At 34.2% G+C, this 17,746-nt stretch overlaps 2 protein-coding genes across 2 annotated transcripts in view; one reads left to right on the forward strand and one right to left on the reverse strand.

Moving 5' to 3' along the window:
* Positions 1 to 6,974, forward strand: part of LOC128985534 (uncharacterized) — a 28,572-nt gene extending 21,598 nt beyond the window's left edge. Inside the window, exon 3 of the mRNA XM_054405122.1 lies at positions 21 to 6,974. Coding sequence (XP_054261097.1) covers positions 21 to 1,532 — 1,512 coding nt within the window. The 3' untranslated portion in view covers positions 1,533 to 6,974. The remainder of the gene's footprint in view (positions 1 to 20) is intronic.
* A 4,588-nt stretch (positions 6,975 to 11,562) lies between these two features.
* Positions 11,563 to 17,746, reverse strand: part of LOC128983958 (uncharacterized) — a 44,207-nt gene continuing 38,023 nt past the window's right edge. The window contains exon 11 of the mRNA XM_054403237.1: positions 11,563 to 12,519. Coding sequence (XP_054259212.1) covers positions 12,154 to 12,519 — 366 coding nt within the window. The 3' untranslated portion in view covers positions 11,563 to 12,153. The remainder of the gene's footprint in view (positions 12,520 to 17,746) is intronic.

Below are 17,746 nucleotides of genomic sequence, written 5' to 3' on the forward strand. Positions count from 1 at the left end.
CTGTTTGTTTTTTTTTTCAGGAAAACAAAAGAGAAATGTCTGCATTAGAGTGCTTACCTGCAGAAATTCTACACTTAATTGCTCAATTCTTAACAGCAAAAGATTTGTTGGCATGCTCAGCAGCCTGTTCTAGACTCAGAACAGTACTGAACGATGATCTCATCTGGCGGAGGTTTTGTAAAAATAATATAACAAAGTGCATAACAAAATCAAAGCCAAAAGTTGATACATCTTATGGAATATCTTATATAAGACATGACTTGGACCCAATGTGTAATGAGCGAACCAACTATATGCACCAAAACCAACTGTTAAATAACTGGAAGAATGGAAGGTTTGTGGAACATAAAGTTAATTCATCGACAGGGCTTTACTACATGTGTTTGAAAAGTGGGACCCCTATTATTTATGAAAATGTGTATTTATTTCTATACGATTTTTATGGACATAGGATAGTTGTTTGGAATATTGAAGACATTCCATTTCGACACACTAGTGTTCGATTACTTTACCATAACTACTTCTATGAGGGATTACACTATCAAGTAGCTGGAGACAAGCTTGTCATTGTAGAAGTAGGGAAGCTTATTCAGATGTATGGCATTAATCTCCCCGATAAGAATTTACCTTTGGTCTATATCATTTTGTTTGACCAGTGTGAACCGATGCACAAGATTCCAGAATTCACCACTCCCGAAGAAATGTATACTGTTTGCTACCACAAAATCATAGAAACAAAAATTTACAGCCACAAGGTCGGCAAGCCTGTAATTCACATTTGGGATACACAAACGGGGAAAAAGATAGTTGCTTTAGAACCTCCAAAAGCTGGGAATGATTTTGATGTCCTATGTGCTGCAAGGAACGGAAATGATTTGACACTCTGTTTGGAAATTAATGATCCACAAAGGCAATACAATGCTTTAGGTACAGTTTATGAGGTTTTGACTTATAGTTTTTCAAGAGATTTTTTCAGAACTTTTTGGACCAATACAAAAGGTTCTTCTACTACATATGTCCCTTTTCATGCTGTTCTACATAGAGACCTCATTATATTATTTTGTCGTTTGCACAACTATTTCATAGAAGATCCATCATTACCTAAGACTGTAATAGTTCTGTATGACTATAAGTGGGGTGTAATAATTGGAGAGAAAACTTTTCCAGAGTTAGTCTGCCACAAACAATCTAAAGTTGTGAACAATCAACTCTTATTGGCTACTGCTTTTTGTGTGTACCTTGTTGACCTTCTAACACTCGACACTGTTCTTTCATTCAAATTTGACTGTGGTAAAATAGAGTTACTTAATGTGTTTGACGGTAGCTTAATAATAACTACTCCAAAGTCTTTGATATCTGTGTCAAAAACTAAAAGGAAGGAAGTATGGGACATCAAGAACAGACGAAAATGTTTACAATTGACTTATGTTTTCACAAGCCCATATACAAAAGACTCAGTTTTTGTTAATCAGTCATTCACCAAGCTAATAGTTGTCGGAAAGGGAACCTTGGCTGTTCTTAACTTTTGGTAAAAGGTCAAACCTTTAAGTTTTCCTTTTTAAATTTACAAAATTTTGTTATTCAAAACTAGAATATGATGCTAACTATGGCAACAAATATTATTAAAAAACAATCATACTGTTTAAATTTTCAGAGTTTTTATATTGAGGAGTTGACAATAAGCTTCATCTATTTTTCATTCATTTATTTATGTGTATATAAAATAGTAAAATTATTTTATTGCGAGGGCTATTCGGAAAGCAAGGAAAGTTTCTTCTAACGCTGCTTGTACATTTTGGTGGTGCGCACCAAACACTCGGCAACTCAGTTGGTGTCCAGCCGTGACAACGGGAACATCTCCGCACTGCCAGTTTTTTTTGCAATTTCAACTGAAGATGTGCGCTGTGATTGAAAATCCCGCCAGTTGTGCGGTGCGGTCAGTGCCGATGATAGACATGTATCACCAAGTGTGGGAAGTTTACGGAATCAATGTAATGAATGAAAGTTTTGTGCGAAAATGGTGCATTCAGTTTCATGACGTTCGTTCATGACAAAGCGAAGAGCGGACGCCCGAGCATTGTGACTGATGAACTATTGCTAAAGTTGATGAAAAGGTTTGCAAAAACCGGCGTTTCACAATAACGGAGCTTTTGCTTTGTTTCCCACAAGTTTCACGGACTTGTTATTTGAAATTGTCACACAAAGGTTAAGCTAACACAAATTTTGTGCAATATGAGTGCCAAAAATGCTCACTGACCACCATAAAGGTCAGCGACTCGGGGCAGCTTTGACATTTCTGGATTCCTACGACAGACATGGTGATTCACTACTAGATCGCATCGTGATGAGACATGGGTAAAAAGGTTAATTGCGAAACAAAATTACAGTCCATGGAGTGGGGGCACACATGCACCCCCCCCCAAAAAAAAACAAGAAAATGTTTGCAAATATTGTCAGAAAGGAAGATTACGGCGACGGTTTTTAGGAACAGGCAAGGTGCTTTCTTGGACGTGGTGCAACAATAAACTCTGATCGGTACTGTGAAACTGGCAACCTTAGGAGAGCAGTTCAAAACAATAGCCCAGTCAATGGTATAAATAAGGCAGATGCCGGAAGTAATTCTGGGAAAGCTGGATTTTTCTATGCTGTTTAGACCTTGTTGAGATGTGTATTTTCATTTTCCCAAAAGTCCCCGCTTCTCCCCCTTGTGCTTTCTTCTCAACCCCACTTTTTAGATACATTTACAGTCTCTTAGAAAATGAGCTATAACTTCAAGACAGGTAAGGATAGCAATGCAATCTATTGTTAATCCTTTTTGCGATAAGATTTTCTACAAAAAGTGTATTTACCATGTTAGCCTAAATATTCATATATCGCAAAAAAATAACATAAACATAAACATTTTATTTTTATTGTTTAACTAGCTGTACCCGCGGGCTTTGCCCCGTTTAACTTCATAAGTATTCGCATGGCTCATTCACGTCCTGGTTGAAGTTTGTTCGCTACGCTCACTCACCTTTAGGTTGGAGCTCGTTTGCTGCGCTCACTTGACTTCAGGTTAGCTCGTTCGCTACGCTAACTCGCCTCCAGGTTGAAGTTCGTTCGCTACGCTCACTCACCTTTTGGTTGGAAATTAGCTGTTGTCATAAATAAAAAAAATAATAGTGCTGCACCCTATTGGTAATCCTTGTAACTTTGATGCTATTGAACATCATAGAACAGAACCAACTTGTTTAATTGAAACAGCTGTTAAGGTCATTAATTCCATTTAAATATGAGTACTCATAAGGTTAACATGGGAAACCCCAGAGCCACTGGGGTGGAGCCCAAAAGGATTTTTGAGATAAGAATATGCTTTAATGTTAATCAGGAATGTGAGCTATCATCATGCCAAATTTCAGCCCAATCCGTCCAGTAGTTTATGCGTGATTGAGCAACACACACACAAACACACACACAAACTCACAAACTTTCAGATTTATAATATTAGTAAAATTTGATGAAACCTTTCCTTAGATTTTTTAAATGAGGTCGCACAACAAAATGTTTCAGGTAAAAAGTTGTAGTACACAATCTAAGCTTAAAAATGATATATAGTTAGTAACAGTTTGTTCCCGTATAGTGCTTAATATAGACAGTACAGTAAGTTGTAAAATTTCAGTACTGTATACAGTAAAATTTCACAGGACTCTGGCTTTTTTACGGGCCGCAACAATGAAAACAATTTACGTATATTATGGTTGCTGTATATGAATTTGCCGCATTATATAGAACATATTTTAGATTCTGAGGTTCATTTAGTACATATACAGACTGTTGTCTGGTCTGTTTTGGGCCCTGTACTATTTTTATGCTATTTGAGTGGTTTGCCAAAATCTCTTTCTACTTTGAGTTTAAATAATCATAATCATTTTTGTTTATTTGCAGATGATATTAATCTTTACTATCAGTGGAAAAAGTTGGTATAGTGTCTTGGCAGAGTCTCAACAAGAAATTGATCAAGTTAATGATGAACTATGTAATCTTAACTTACTATTGAATAAAAATAAAACCACGATAATTAATTTTAAGTGTAAAGATATTTCTAAATTAAATCATTTGGATAGTGCGCAGCTTCAACTTTCTGATAATACTACTTTTTTGGGCCTACAATTAGATCACACTCTTAACTGGACAAAACATGTTGAGAAAGTATGTTTTTAAATTAATTCAGGCAATTTTGCATTGAGAAGACTGGCCCCTTTTTGTAATTTGGACTCATTGAAATCAGTTTATTATTCGTTAATTCACTCACACATTCTTTATGGTATAGAGCTTTATGGTGCAACATCAATTATTATGCAATCTACAAAGAATCTTACATTTTCAAAAAATTGTAATTAGGACTACGCTTAAGCTTCCTGATGAGGATCGTTGTAGAGATCAATTTCGTAATCTGAAAATTATGACTGTCTTTAGTCTTTATAATTATAGAACAGTATTACATGTAAAAAATAATGAAGAGACTTTGCCAAGACAACGAATAGTTCACACATATAATACAAGAAATCGGGAAAATTTTCAAATTAATATTTCTAAAAAAGCAATTTCAAACAAAAATCCAACTGTTTCTGGGATAAAATACTATAACTACCTTCCTGAAATCATAAAATCTGAAAAGAGTTTGAAATGCTTTGAAAAAAAATTAAAAAGATTTCTTGCGGCCAAAGCGCAAGAAATCAGTGGTGTCAGTTTTAAGGAATTTTTTTGTGTTTAAGCATAGATAAAACATTCTCCCTCAGTAGATTTCTCATCCTTATGGATCAGCTGAAGACAATTTTATTGTTAGTTCTGTACGGTTTATGTAGGAGGTCGTGTTTTGTTTACAATTTGTTTACAGTAATTTAAAACCTCATTTAAGAGTGAAAATTTAAAACGTACGTTTTCAGGAAAAGCACTTTGCAAAACTTTTTCCCCTTTTTTCAAAACTTTTATCAGTTTTTTTATTTCATTAACATTTGAAGTTTCATAAAATGTCCATGGTAACACAATATCTTTGGTAGTTTTTTTTTTTAAAGAGCATCTTTAGTGGAAAAACACAAAATCGTGTCACGACCATAACGGACGTTTAAATGAATATTAAAAATAGTCAATATTATTTTTATAACTATGTTTTGCTATAAACTAACTTTATTTTTTTTTTGTGGGGGCTGGGGTAATGGCATACCCCTAGCTACTTCGGCCTGGAGACCTTTTGTAGCACCCTTTAATTCATTCTGACAGCCCTAGGCTTCTCAAGTAGCCCAGGAGCTGAAAGACACCCAGCTTCCTTATCTCTGTTGGTTCCAGGAATAACCTCCCCAGAGATGTAAGCCTTCTATGGGCCAACGCTGGACAGTCCAGCCATAAGTGTTCTGAGGTTTCTACCTCGTTCTCACAGACAAACTAACTTACTTTTTTGACCATTAGACAATAAAAAGGTCACTGAGCTTTTGGTGTATTTGGTCTTTCTATAAAAAAACTCAAAAAATTGAAAAAAAGCCAATAAAATCTTTTTAAGTTTGTATAACTCCGAAAAAACTTACCTGAGATCCAAAAAATCGTTATGTTTGTAAAGAGGTGTGCTTCTTTTGTGTATAAAACATTGAAATATGACGATATTTTAATTTTTGAAATTTTTATGATAGAAATCATAAACGTGATGGTCAGGGACAAGCGGTACGGTCGTGAATTGTCTGAAATAGGTAATCTAAATCTTTCTAAACAATCCTTCAATTATACTGTTAGTTATAATAAAAATATGTGTTTCAATTGAACTAAACTGTTCAATTTACAATTATATTAAAGTTATTGTCACGACCAAACACACTTTAATCCATAAGGCTGGATTAGTCGTGAAAAAACCCGCGATGGTCGTGAAATTACGTGTTATTTGGCTCTGTTCTGGCGGTAGCCCTGCACCTCATGTTCGAGGATACAAAGTGGACTTCTAGGTTAATATAGCAATTGAAATATCTTATAAACAAAAATTAACACCATGTCTACTTCATCGAATGACTACGTACGGTCATGGACACACCAAAATTACAAAAAACACTATCTTTCCTTTATTAATCTTGCAATTCCTCCTTTCAACTTGAAACGACCGGCACTACAATCCTGACGTACACCCCGAACTAGTCTCTAAAACCAACTGACTACATCGACTGGCTTGCCACTGTCGTGCTCCAAAGTTGAAAATTATTCCCAAATGGTCGTGACGCCAAATTGAGGGACAGACTTATTTTGTCATGGTAGTCAGTTTGCAATGACAATAAAATTATAATATGCTCCTTTTAATAACCATTGATGACATAAAAATATATATGGCTTTATATATTTCGGCATGAATAATTAGTCTAAAAACAGCGTGAAAGTTGGAAAATGTACCCTAGGGACATGGTCGTGAATTTCGAGACTTAAAAAATACAAAAAAAATACCTAGAACCTATTTAAAACTAAATAAATGTGTGTAACATGTTGCCCCGTCCCAAAAAATATAAAAACACAATAATAAACTACAAATCCAGTATCTACGAAGTAAAAGGCCAGGGACATGAAAACGTACGTTTTTAAATTTTCACTCTTAACCACATAATAAGATCTAATCATAAACAATAACTTGTCCCCTAGTTATATAACCAAACAGTAAAGCACAAATCAAGAAATTAACCCTAAAATAATAGAAACAAAATTTCGGCGACACTAGCGCCCAGTGTCACCGTACATGAACTAGACACGAAAAACGTGCTTCAAAATTTACAATGGGATGAGAAGTCTACTTGTGTTGGTTAGTCTATGGTTTAAGGTTATTTAAATGAATATTTATTTTAAATATATGTATAATGTATCTATTTTCTATCTAGTTATTAGGCGATATAATGTATGATGTATTGTTCTGAACGCCATTCATGTATACTTTTGTATATATGTGAATAAAGTATCTTTGAATTGAATTGAATTGAATTGTGAATACTTGTGAATGAATATTGTGCATTTGATGCTGTATGCCAGGGTCTCATTTTATTATGTTACTAGCTGTGTGTGTGTGTGTGTGTGTACGTAAGGGTTGAATAAAATATACAGTAGGTACAAAAAATACAATGAGGAATCTTGTTATGTCAAGTATAAATTCAAGAATTTAATTTACAGTAATAATAAAAAAAGGAGTTAACTAACACAATAGTAAGTATGGTGTATCAAAAAGAAGTATGTAAATAATGACAGTTAAACTATTAAACATAAGGATAATAATATGGATTTTTTTACAAAAGATTACAATAAAACATTTAAATGAGAAGTGGTTTAAAATATGATATTTAGAAGATCTTCCCCTTCGTTCACCCAAGGTTTCTTTCATTGACAATGAGGATGTGTGTGGTTTATCTGAGTGCCTCCTCATACACTACGTTTGCAGTTTGGCCGCCCGGAGCATGAGTGGAGAGGCTTTTGCTGGATCTCACTCTAGAACACGCAACTTACAACTGCCCGTGTGGGAAACATGCTGATCTGCTCAGTTCCACCACGGCTGTGGACAACGTCTGGTCTTGTGATTTATTAATTGTCATAGCGAAGCAAACTGTGACGGGGAACTGTAGCCGCTTAAACTCAAACGGGTAGTTGATAGGAATTAATGGAATTATTGGAATAAATACCAACTCCCCAGCACCAAAACCCATGAGAATCTTTGCTTCAATGATCGGTTGCTGATACTGAGTTAAAAAAAAACTCTGCCGGGTAGTTTAATCGTCTTCTCACCGGACAGTGTTCACTGATTTGTACGTACGTTCTTTAACATGGAAGAGAGCCATCGCCTAAATGTTTATCTGGGTTGCTTGATAATTTTAAATGTCAGAATTGCACAATCACAGAGCCAGGCACTATCCATGTTAAGTAGTTCATGAACTTCTAGAAAGACACTGGTTATCAGTTTTTCTTGTGATCTGACAACACCAACACCAAGTGAAGGAGGACTGGTTATTATCCTATTTATATTTTCTAATGTTTCGTCTCCATCCTTCATTAGAATCTCTGGGAATTCCTCAGTTCCTTGTCAATCAATGCAAACAGCACTCATATTTAATGTGAGTGAGAGGCGTTCTATGGTTGGCCTCAAAGTGGACCGCTTCAGAGATGCATGGATCTCGTCGGCCCTCCTACCCGCACCACAACAGGCAGAGTATCCTCTAAAGTTACCAGAAAACATCACAGTTACTCCCCCATGGTGGTTGGGCTGTTTATACTATCTTTAAATGGGTTAGCGAGCTTGTCTAGTGGTTAGAGCGCGGGACTTCGGTCCAAGAGGTCCTGGGTTCAAATCCCGCAAAATCACCAATGGATTTGATCTAAGTGATAATGCCACAACCCCTAGGTCTAGCCTGAAGTAATGTGAAAACAATCTCGGGCTCGTGCCTAGTGTCCTAAGACAAAAAAAAAGAAAGATATTTCAGGAAGGAAAGTGACTCATGATAACAACTATAATACATTTTCTCAGTAACTTAATATATTTATTAGTGCCTTTCCACACATACATAATATAATAATAACTTTTTGTTATACATAACTGTATTTGTACATTGAACAAGTAGCTAAAACTATGCAATTTGAACCATATCATTTGAGTAATAAGTAGTAATAACTGTACAAACCCTTAGTTTCAAATTTAATGATCAATCTTGTTGCATATCTGAATAGTATAATTCATAAAAAGGGTTGAAAGTGAGTCCACTATGTTTGAAGTTTTAGATTTATCGAGCACTTTAATTATGGTTGAGAATATGTAATGACCTCTTTCACTCGTGTTTTGAACGTTAATTTCGCTACACACAACAAAGACTAATTATTCTTAACCTAAAACTAGATATTGGAATATTTCTTTATTACAGTTAGGAACATTTCAAAACTAATAGAATATTATTTAAAGTTCAAATTTACATCGAGTGTACAGTTGGAGTTGTAAATTTAAAAAGTTGATGAAACAATAACAAATGTTGATTGTTTATGTCGGTATGCTCAAAACAGATAGTCAACATTACTTTTGCATGGTTCTAGTTTAATTTGTTTATAAAATGTTTGGTTTTGCATGTTAGTGCACTCGTTGGAGTGAAATTAACTCATGTTAAATTGTTATGACATTTTACTTATTGTTCTATTATAGAACAGATTGTAAATAAAATACATGTTAAAAAAAACTTTTTTGCTACACTACTGTGAAATGACATGTTTTTGTTGCATGTTTATCACCTACGAAAATCTATCATAACATGGTTTACTACAGCAAAAGAATGTTTACTATGCGAAAGTAATGTTTACTATCTTTTGGATTTTGCCGACGTAAACAAACAAATATTTGTTATTGTTTTATCAACTGTTTCAATTTTCAACAACTAAGGGGAACATTAATTTTAAATTGAAAGCATAACCTAAAAATGTCTATGAATTTTGTAATGAAGAAAATAGTTATTCTTTGTAGTGTAGCGAAAAGTAACGTTCAAAACACGAGTGAAAGTGAGTCTATACAAATTTTCGACCATTTAAAGTGCTCGATAAATCTTGCACTTTAAACATGGTCTCAAATATGTAATGACTCACTTTCTACTCTTGTTATGAAATATACTACCAATTGCATAGTAGACATTTTTTTTTGTAGTAAAAAATGTAATGTAAAATTTTTGGAGGTGATAAACATATAATGAAAAGGTGATTTACAGTAGTATAGCAAATTTTTCCCCCCAATATAGCAATTAAAATATATATATATATATATATCTTCTGCCTGGCTGAATTTGTAGAAGGTACTGTTTTTATTTACATGTGACTTTTTATAAATCATGAGCTTTGAGTATACCGTAATACTAAAAACTTTTTAAAATTTGGGACATTAAAAGTTTCTTTATAGTCTTATTCATAAAAAAAACATAATTAGTTGAAAGGTTGTTATCTTAATTTTAGTGCTGTATGCAAAAGAACTAATAAGATTGTCATGAAATGAAATGTACTTTTCAAATGCTGTGAAGGTAAGTATATAGAAAAGGTCCATGGATCTATAAAAAATGGGTGACTCAGACAAGATCTTCTTCTGTATTGGAAAGTTTTGTTGGGAATCATTTTGCCTGTAACTATATTTTTCAATGGTGGTTTCTTATTCTTCCAAATTTAAACTCATATACTAAAAAAGTAAGTAAGTAAGTAAGTAAGTTAGATTTTGAAGTCTGTAGGTTTCTACCTAAAAGGCAAAAGCATTGATTTAATTGTGTCTTTTGTTGGAACAGATTTTTAAGATTTGCAAAATAAAAACTTACCTTTTTGACTTTACAATAACTATTCCTGTGCTATGTGAAGGACATGGACAAAGCACTTTCCTGTAAACCTTTATCAGTGAACTATGTCTGTATGCTGAAGATATAAACTTACTCATTTAAACACCTAAAATTGAACAAACGGAAATGGCTGCTTTCATAGAACTTGGAAACCTTGGATATTACTTAATGTATCAAAATTTAACAATAAATCATGAAAAACCCCAATTTTATAACATTTAAAACTCCACAAAATAGGGGTCAAACAGAACTAGGTAATGATAGTGTTTGATTCCCACATAATTGATCCAAAGTCAAGTACAAATTTTCTTGGCCTGACTATCAATAAACACACCTTTATTGAAGAACATGTAAAGAAGATCTTAATAAAAATTAACTCTGGAATTCATTCACTTTCAAAAATGTCTTTTTTTTTGTAATTTAACAACATTAAAAATATTATTTTGCTTACTTACATTCTAATATTTATTTTGTCATTTGTTTACAGTAGAACCCCTCATATCCAACCACCACGGGACCAAGCCCCTGGCCGGTTAACGATTTGGCCGGATAAACCAACCTACTATGAAAATGACCATTGATCTAATAATATTATCTAATCAATATATGCAGTCAAAAGTATCATTCAAGTCTGTTCTGGGATTATTTTTAGAAGAATAAACATGTTTATAACTGAAAAAAAATTATTTGTAAGCTAAAGTCGTTAAGTAATGATAGTACAAATACTATGATTCCAGGTAGGCCTACAAAAAATATTAAACAATAATGGAGGTTAAATGACAATGAATTGGACTTGAAGATCATTAGGACTTAAATGGTACATGCATTTATAAGTTACTCAACTTTCTTATCCACTTAGTGAAATACAAAAATTAATGTACCGGTACGGTACTGTACTGTACTAACCCCACTTTGGAAAATAATCAACCAACTGTTCAGAGGTTAGGCCTACTAGCTCAACTGAGTATAGTGACACAGTAAATAAATTATAAACAAACAGATAAATAGTGAGAACAATTCATTTTATGACTTGAGTAAACGCAAAGACTAGTGCTTGCATCTAAATGTCTGTAAGATGCGAGAAAAACATTTTCTTATTGGCTTCCTGGAAGGGGCCGGATAAACAGAGGACCGGTAAAACCAAGGCCGGATATGAGGGGTTCTACTGTATTTGGAGCAAAAAAAAAAAAAAAAAAAAAAAAAAAAAAAAAAAACAAATTTTTGGATTGTATGTTAAGACCCCAAAAGGGGTATATAAGATTAATGCTGAAATTGAATATAGATTATTCGGCCAGAGATCATTTCAGACAGTTAAAAATACTAACGGATTATGGTTAATATGTTCCTGACGTCATTTTATGTGCAAAAAACAAAATTCCTAATGATGTCCCCCACGAGCCTATATATCATTATTATAACACTATAAAATAGAACTCTATAAGGAGAAATCAATACAGACTAAAAAAACCAACATATGCTGGTGAAAAAGCTTTTTAAAAAATCCCAGAAAATATTAAAAAAGAATACATTTAATTAACAAAGTTATTTACTCGCTGGATGACTTTGTTAACCTACCTCTTAAACAAACCAATATTAAAACATGTATCATTAGAATAATAATTGATTGCTGACCCTATTCAATTGTACAATGTACTTGGATGAATAAAGAATATTGTCTATTGTATATCTATTCCCTTTTTTTAATCACAAAAGAGCAACGGACAATACCTACCTATTACATATTGACATCGGCACAGCTATAAGTAAATCTGTCACTGTGTTACTAACATTGTATCACTAAACAATACAAAATTTGTTAAAAACTATCAAGGACATTCTTACAGCTCAACTCAGGAGCATAGTTAACAACTTTCTTAAAATCTGCAAAAGTGCAACAGTAGGTAAAACCTTTTGCTACACTTTCCATGTCAGTCGGCCACCCATACTGTTGACAAATATTATTACAAATTGTAGATGGTTTCTTGTTCAGAAAGGGATTATTATGAACAAGGAAAACGATACACGAGTTTTTATTAGGATTTGCTAATATTTTCCAAAACAACTTTGGGACAGGAATCAATTCCTGAGACGGATCCAGATATATTTTCTTGGATGAGCCCCTGCTGTCATCTTCCTCCATTACTCCAAAAGTTCCAGTAGTTACTACATAATCTTCTTTTACCTATAGATAAACAAGTCCTTGGTATTAACAGACATTGATGATGTTAAACAATACAATGGTAACCACTGAGGGGCCAAAGTTTTAAAACCATTTTTACAAAATAAAGAAAAATATTGTCAAACATTTTTACTTTTTCCTCCACATGCCAATTAGTCGAGGCGCTGAGGGGGTTTGAGCATGCATAAAGTGTAACAGAATTTGACTTTTGGTTGTTGCTATGGGTACCTAGTAGATGAAGAAAATCAATGTTGTCGCATTCCTAGGTGGTTAATAGCATGGGGGAGGGGGTTAAATTGGGGGGGGGGCGCCGCGCATAAAATAGCTTATATCTCGAGAACCCAAAGTCATATGAATACGTTAGACGTTTCAAACTGTGCAGAAAAATTAATTCTAAAAAAGATTCTTTTTTAAATTAAAAAAGATTAATTCTACGGAATAATAGTTCCATATTGTACACTACTCTTCAAAGTTGTTATTTAAATAATCGGTGGTTCTAAACAGCAACAAAAATCATAATATTCCTGATTAAACTTATCGTAAATTCAAAATATTTAATTTTCACTAACTTTTTATCCTTTTTCATCAAACTATAGAGTAACTCGGGGTAAGAGTGTGCACGGGGTAAGAGTACGCAGAGCGGGAATTTTTACTTTGCGCTTGAGCTAGTTGGTTTTACTAAGTCTCATCCGGTGCAAAAAAGTACCCTCGTCATTCCTCTGTAGTTTGATGGTTCCTCTCCGCTTATTCGTCTCACAATGAGATAAGAACATTTTACCGTTATTTCTGATTTAATATTCAAGAATTTGGGAATTAGTATATGATATTCCAATAATTAATTCAACCGTTTCAATTCTATATCGTTTATATCCATGTTAGTTAAGCTCCATTAATGGCCACAGCAAGCAGCAGCTCAACTTTTACAAAAGTTTTACATGTAAAAACTTTGAATGTGGGGTAAGAGCTCACATTGCCATTGGGGCAAGAGCTCGCATGCCCCAAACATGTTATTTCAGTGTTCACACCTCGTTGAAGAAATCCAAAGGTACAAGAACAATTCAACAACCTAGGACATCAAGTACCAAAATTATCTGTCCTGAGGAACCGCCAAAGACGGACTGGATTCAATGCACTCCATGCAAAGAATTCATGACTCTTGTTCAAATTATGAGGATGGGAACAAATTCACTTGTGATTACTGCTAAAAAGAACTAATTGTCTCCAATAACGTGCTAAACTTAAATTGTTTGTAGTATTTAAGTGAATGAGTGTTTGTACTAATAAAATCTGTTTCAGTATATCTTGCGTGCTTTTTTAAACAATGTGCGTCCATTTGCTCCTTTACGTAGGAACTCTTGCCCCACCCACGGGGCAAGAGTTCACAAATGTAACTTTTTATAATATTATTATTTTATAAATGATTAATGATAATTGTAAAAGTAAAATGTAGTTTGGTTATCAACTAACATACGATTGCTTACTATTAGTTTTGTTTCAATTGTTAATAGTTTGACCTATTTTTTGGGGGGTTAAACTGTAAGTGTGCACTCTTGCCCCAAGTTCCTATACTTCATAACCTTTTTAGAATGCATTTTTCTGCACAGTTTGACATGTCTAACGTATTCATATGATTTTTGGTTCTCGGAATATAAGCTATTTTGTGCGTGGCGGCCCCTTTAACTTCACCCCCTCCCCCCCCTATGTTATTAACCATCTAGGAATGTGACAACATCGGTTTTCTTCATCTACTAGGTACCCATAGCAGCAATCAAGAGTTAAATTTCGTTACACTTTTATGCATGCTCAAATCCCCTCAGCGCCTGGACTAAATAACACGATACACTACATCCAGCAGAAAGGTGGGGGGGAGTTTTGTGTTGGCAATATTTTGATTGGGGAAACATTATTATGAGTTTGAGTTTTGGGTGGATATATCCATTTTGGGTCCCTGATCTCGAAAAAGTGGGTTTTCAAGGGATGTCTATGTGTGTGTGCATGTGTACAGAGCTACAAACTAAATCTATGGTCAGATTTTGATGATAATATCAATATATTATACAACACAATATATTGTATATACAACTAGCTGAACCCGGCAGACGTTGTCTTGCCTTTGACTATTTATAATTTAAGTACCGTTACGTTTAATTTTCAAGATGATCTCGTTCGCATGGCTCAATCACGTCCTGGTTGACGTTCGTTCGCTACGCTCACTCACCTTTAGGTTGGAGCTCGTTCGCTACGCTCACTCACCTTTAGGTTGGAGCTCGTTCGCTGCGCTCACTTGCCTTCAGGTTAGCTCGTTCGCTACGCTCACTTGCCTTCAGGTTAGCTCGTTCGCTACGCTAACTCGCCTCCAGGTTGAAGTTCGTTCGCTACGCTCACTCACCTTTTGGTTGCAAATTAGCTGTTGTCATAAATGTAAAAGAAATAATAGTGCTGCACCCTCTTGGTAATCCTTGTAACTTTAATGCTATCGAACATCATAGAACAGAACCAACTTGTTTAATTGAAACAGCTGTTAAGATTCTTTAATTCCATTTCTCATAAGGTTAACATGGGAAACTCCAGAGCCACTGGGGCGGAGCCCTTTTGACGAATCAGCACCAAACTTCACACAAACCTTCCTTGAATAATGCTTAATAATGCCTGAAAGTTTCATTACAATCTGTCGAGCGGTGACCGAGTTTAGCCCTGCCAAACAAACAAACAAACAAATATATATACAAACATCCTCTTTTATACTTATAGATATATTGATGACAAAGGCGATTTCTACGAAACACTACTCCTCCGTTAATAATGGACAGATTTTTACAAACGACGTGAGTAGAGGCAATATAGGGGTTTAACATCACTTTAGGCACGTTTTCCCCATAAGAATAACATGGTGAGCTTTTTTTGACCACTTTTTTAAAAATCCAGCTCTCGGCCTATACAAGCCTATATAAATGTTCAATACCAATGTACAACTCCATTACTATTTCAAATCCACATCCATTCTCAAAATCATTAACTTGACAGTGCAAGCTTTGTACGCGAACTTGGACGCGCTCCCCCATATAAAATGCATGCTACCCATATAAAATAATGTTAAATTTTTTTCTTACTTTTTGATTTTTTTATGTTGTAATATTGTTTATAATCAAAAGTTGACACCCACTACGTTTACCAGAATTTCAACCGTTTTGCCGTATCTCAAGCCGTTTTCGAGATATAAGCGTTTTTAGATAGTTTTATGGACTTAGACGATTTTTCATGGTAAATTTTATTTGTACCCATATAAAATAATGTTAAATTTTTTTCTTACTTTTTGATTTTTTTATGTTGTAATATTGTTTATAATCAAAAGTTGACACCCACTACGTTTACCAGAATTTCAACCGTTTTGCCGTATCTCAAGCCGTTTTCGAGATATAAGCGTTTTTAGATAGTTTTACGGACTTAGACGATTTTTCATGGTAAATTTTATTTGTACCCATATAAAATAATGTTAAATTTTTTTCTTACTTTTTGATTTTTTTATGTTGTAATATTGTTTATAATCAAAAGTTGACACCCACTACGTTTGCCAGAATTTCAACCGTTTTGCCGTATCTCAAGCCGTTTTCGAGATATAAGCGTTTTTAGATAGTTTTACGGGCACTGTCACAAGGGCCAAGTGAAGCGGTCACGAGACTGGGGAATCCTCAGGTGGTGACGTCACCGGGGACGAGCCTATATATAGAAGTGGCATCCGGGTGATATTTCATTCTCGAGCGTGATGCCGACCTGTCAACACTGCTCCGCCTCGCTGTCCAAGAAGAGCAATTTGGTCCGCCACTACAAGCTAGTACATCAAATGAAGGTGAAACTGTGCAAGGTATGTGATTTAATCTGTGATGATAATGTGGTTCTAAAATCGCATATATTACAAAGTCATAAGCATTGTAATTTTTGTAAGAAAAATGTGGTTGGTCATTTTAAAAGACATGTCAATTCTTGTAATAATTGTCCATATACAATGATTGAATTTGTTGGTGAATCGATTAGAACTGAACTTAAAAATACTCTTCAGTCTTGTCCTCTGCCAATAAAATGGACTTTAGTAAGGAGAATTAAATTTATAAAATATTCAATGGATCAAAATGGGCAATTAGTTAATGAAAAAGAATGTATTGCAGATTTTAGAAGCCTTACCACCTTAACTATTGAGAAGAGAGATTTAAAGCCTCAAATTGAAAATGCACTTTTAAAGATTGATGCATCTATGCACAAATACCAAGCCCAAGGTAGTGGATGGATATATGACCATACTAAGTATTGGCAGTTGCACGTTTACAAGTATAAGCCCTTAACTCCAAAGTCATATATTCCCACACCAGAGAGTATTAAATCAAAACATGCTGTTTTAAATATAAAGAATCCTGACAATAGATGCTTTCTTTGGTCGGTATTAGCAGCTTTATATCCAAGGAACTCTAATGAAAATGCTAATAGAGTCTCCAGCTATGCACCCTACATAGGTCAGCTGAATATGACAAACATAAAGTATCCTGTGAAAATATCTGATATAGATAAATTTGAAAGACAAAATAATATAAGTGTTAATGTATTTGGGGTTGAAGATGATAAATGTATATATCCATTAAGAACAACTAAACTGAATAGCAATACTCACGTAGATTTATTATTATTACAAGAAGGTCGTAAATCACATTATTGTTTAATTCGTGATTTTAATAAGTTAATGTTCCACTCTACAAAATACAATTGTAAGAAGCATTTTTGCAAGTTGTGTTTGCAACATTTTTATACTAATGATAAATTGGAGCGTCATATAACATATTGTAAAAACTTTGATGCCCAACGAGTGGAAATGTCTAAACAAGATACATTACAATTTAAAAATTATAAATATCAACTTAAAGCCCCTTTTGTAATTTATGCAGATTTTGAGTGCTTTATAAACTCAAACAACCATACTCCATCTGGATTTGCATTTGTTGTAGTGAGAGATTCTAAGATTATTTCTGAAGAGTTATATAGTGGTGCAAATGTTATGGATGTGTTTTTCAAAAGGTTGTTTGAGACCTATGATTTTATTAAAAGTCAAATGGCGATATATATTCCTCTTGTAATGACTCCTGAGCAAGAGGTATCTTTCCAAAACTCAATGCATTGTCACATTTGTGAAAAGCCCCTATATTTTGATAGGGTGAGAGATCATTGTCATTCAAATGGCCAATAT

This window comes from Macrosteles quadrilineatus, unplaced genomic scaffold (assembly GCF_028750875.1).
Source record: "Macrosteles quadrilineatus isolate MER2022 unplaced genomic scaffold, UCM_ALF_1.0 Scaffold_2__2_contigs__length_208266976, whole genome shotgun sequence".
Lineage (NCBI taxonomy): Eukaryota > Metazoa > Arthropoda > Insecta > Hemiptera > Cicadellidae > Macrosteles > Macrosteles quadrilineatus.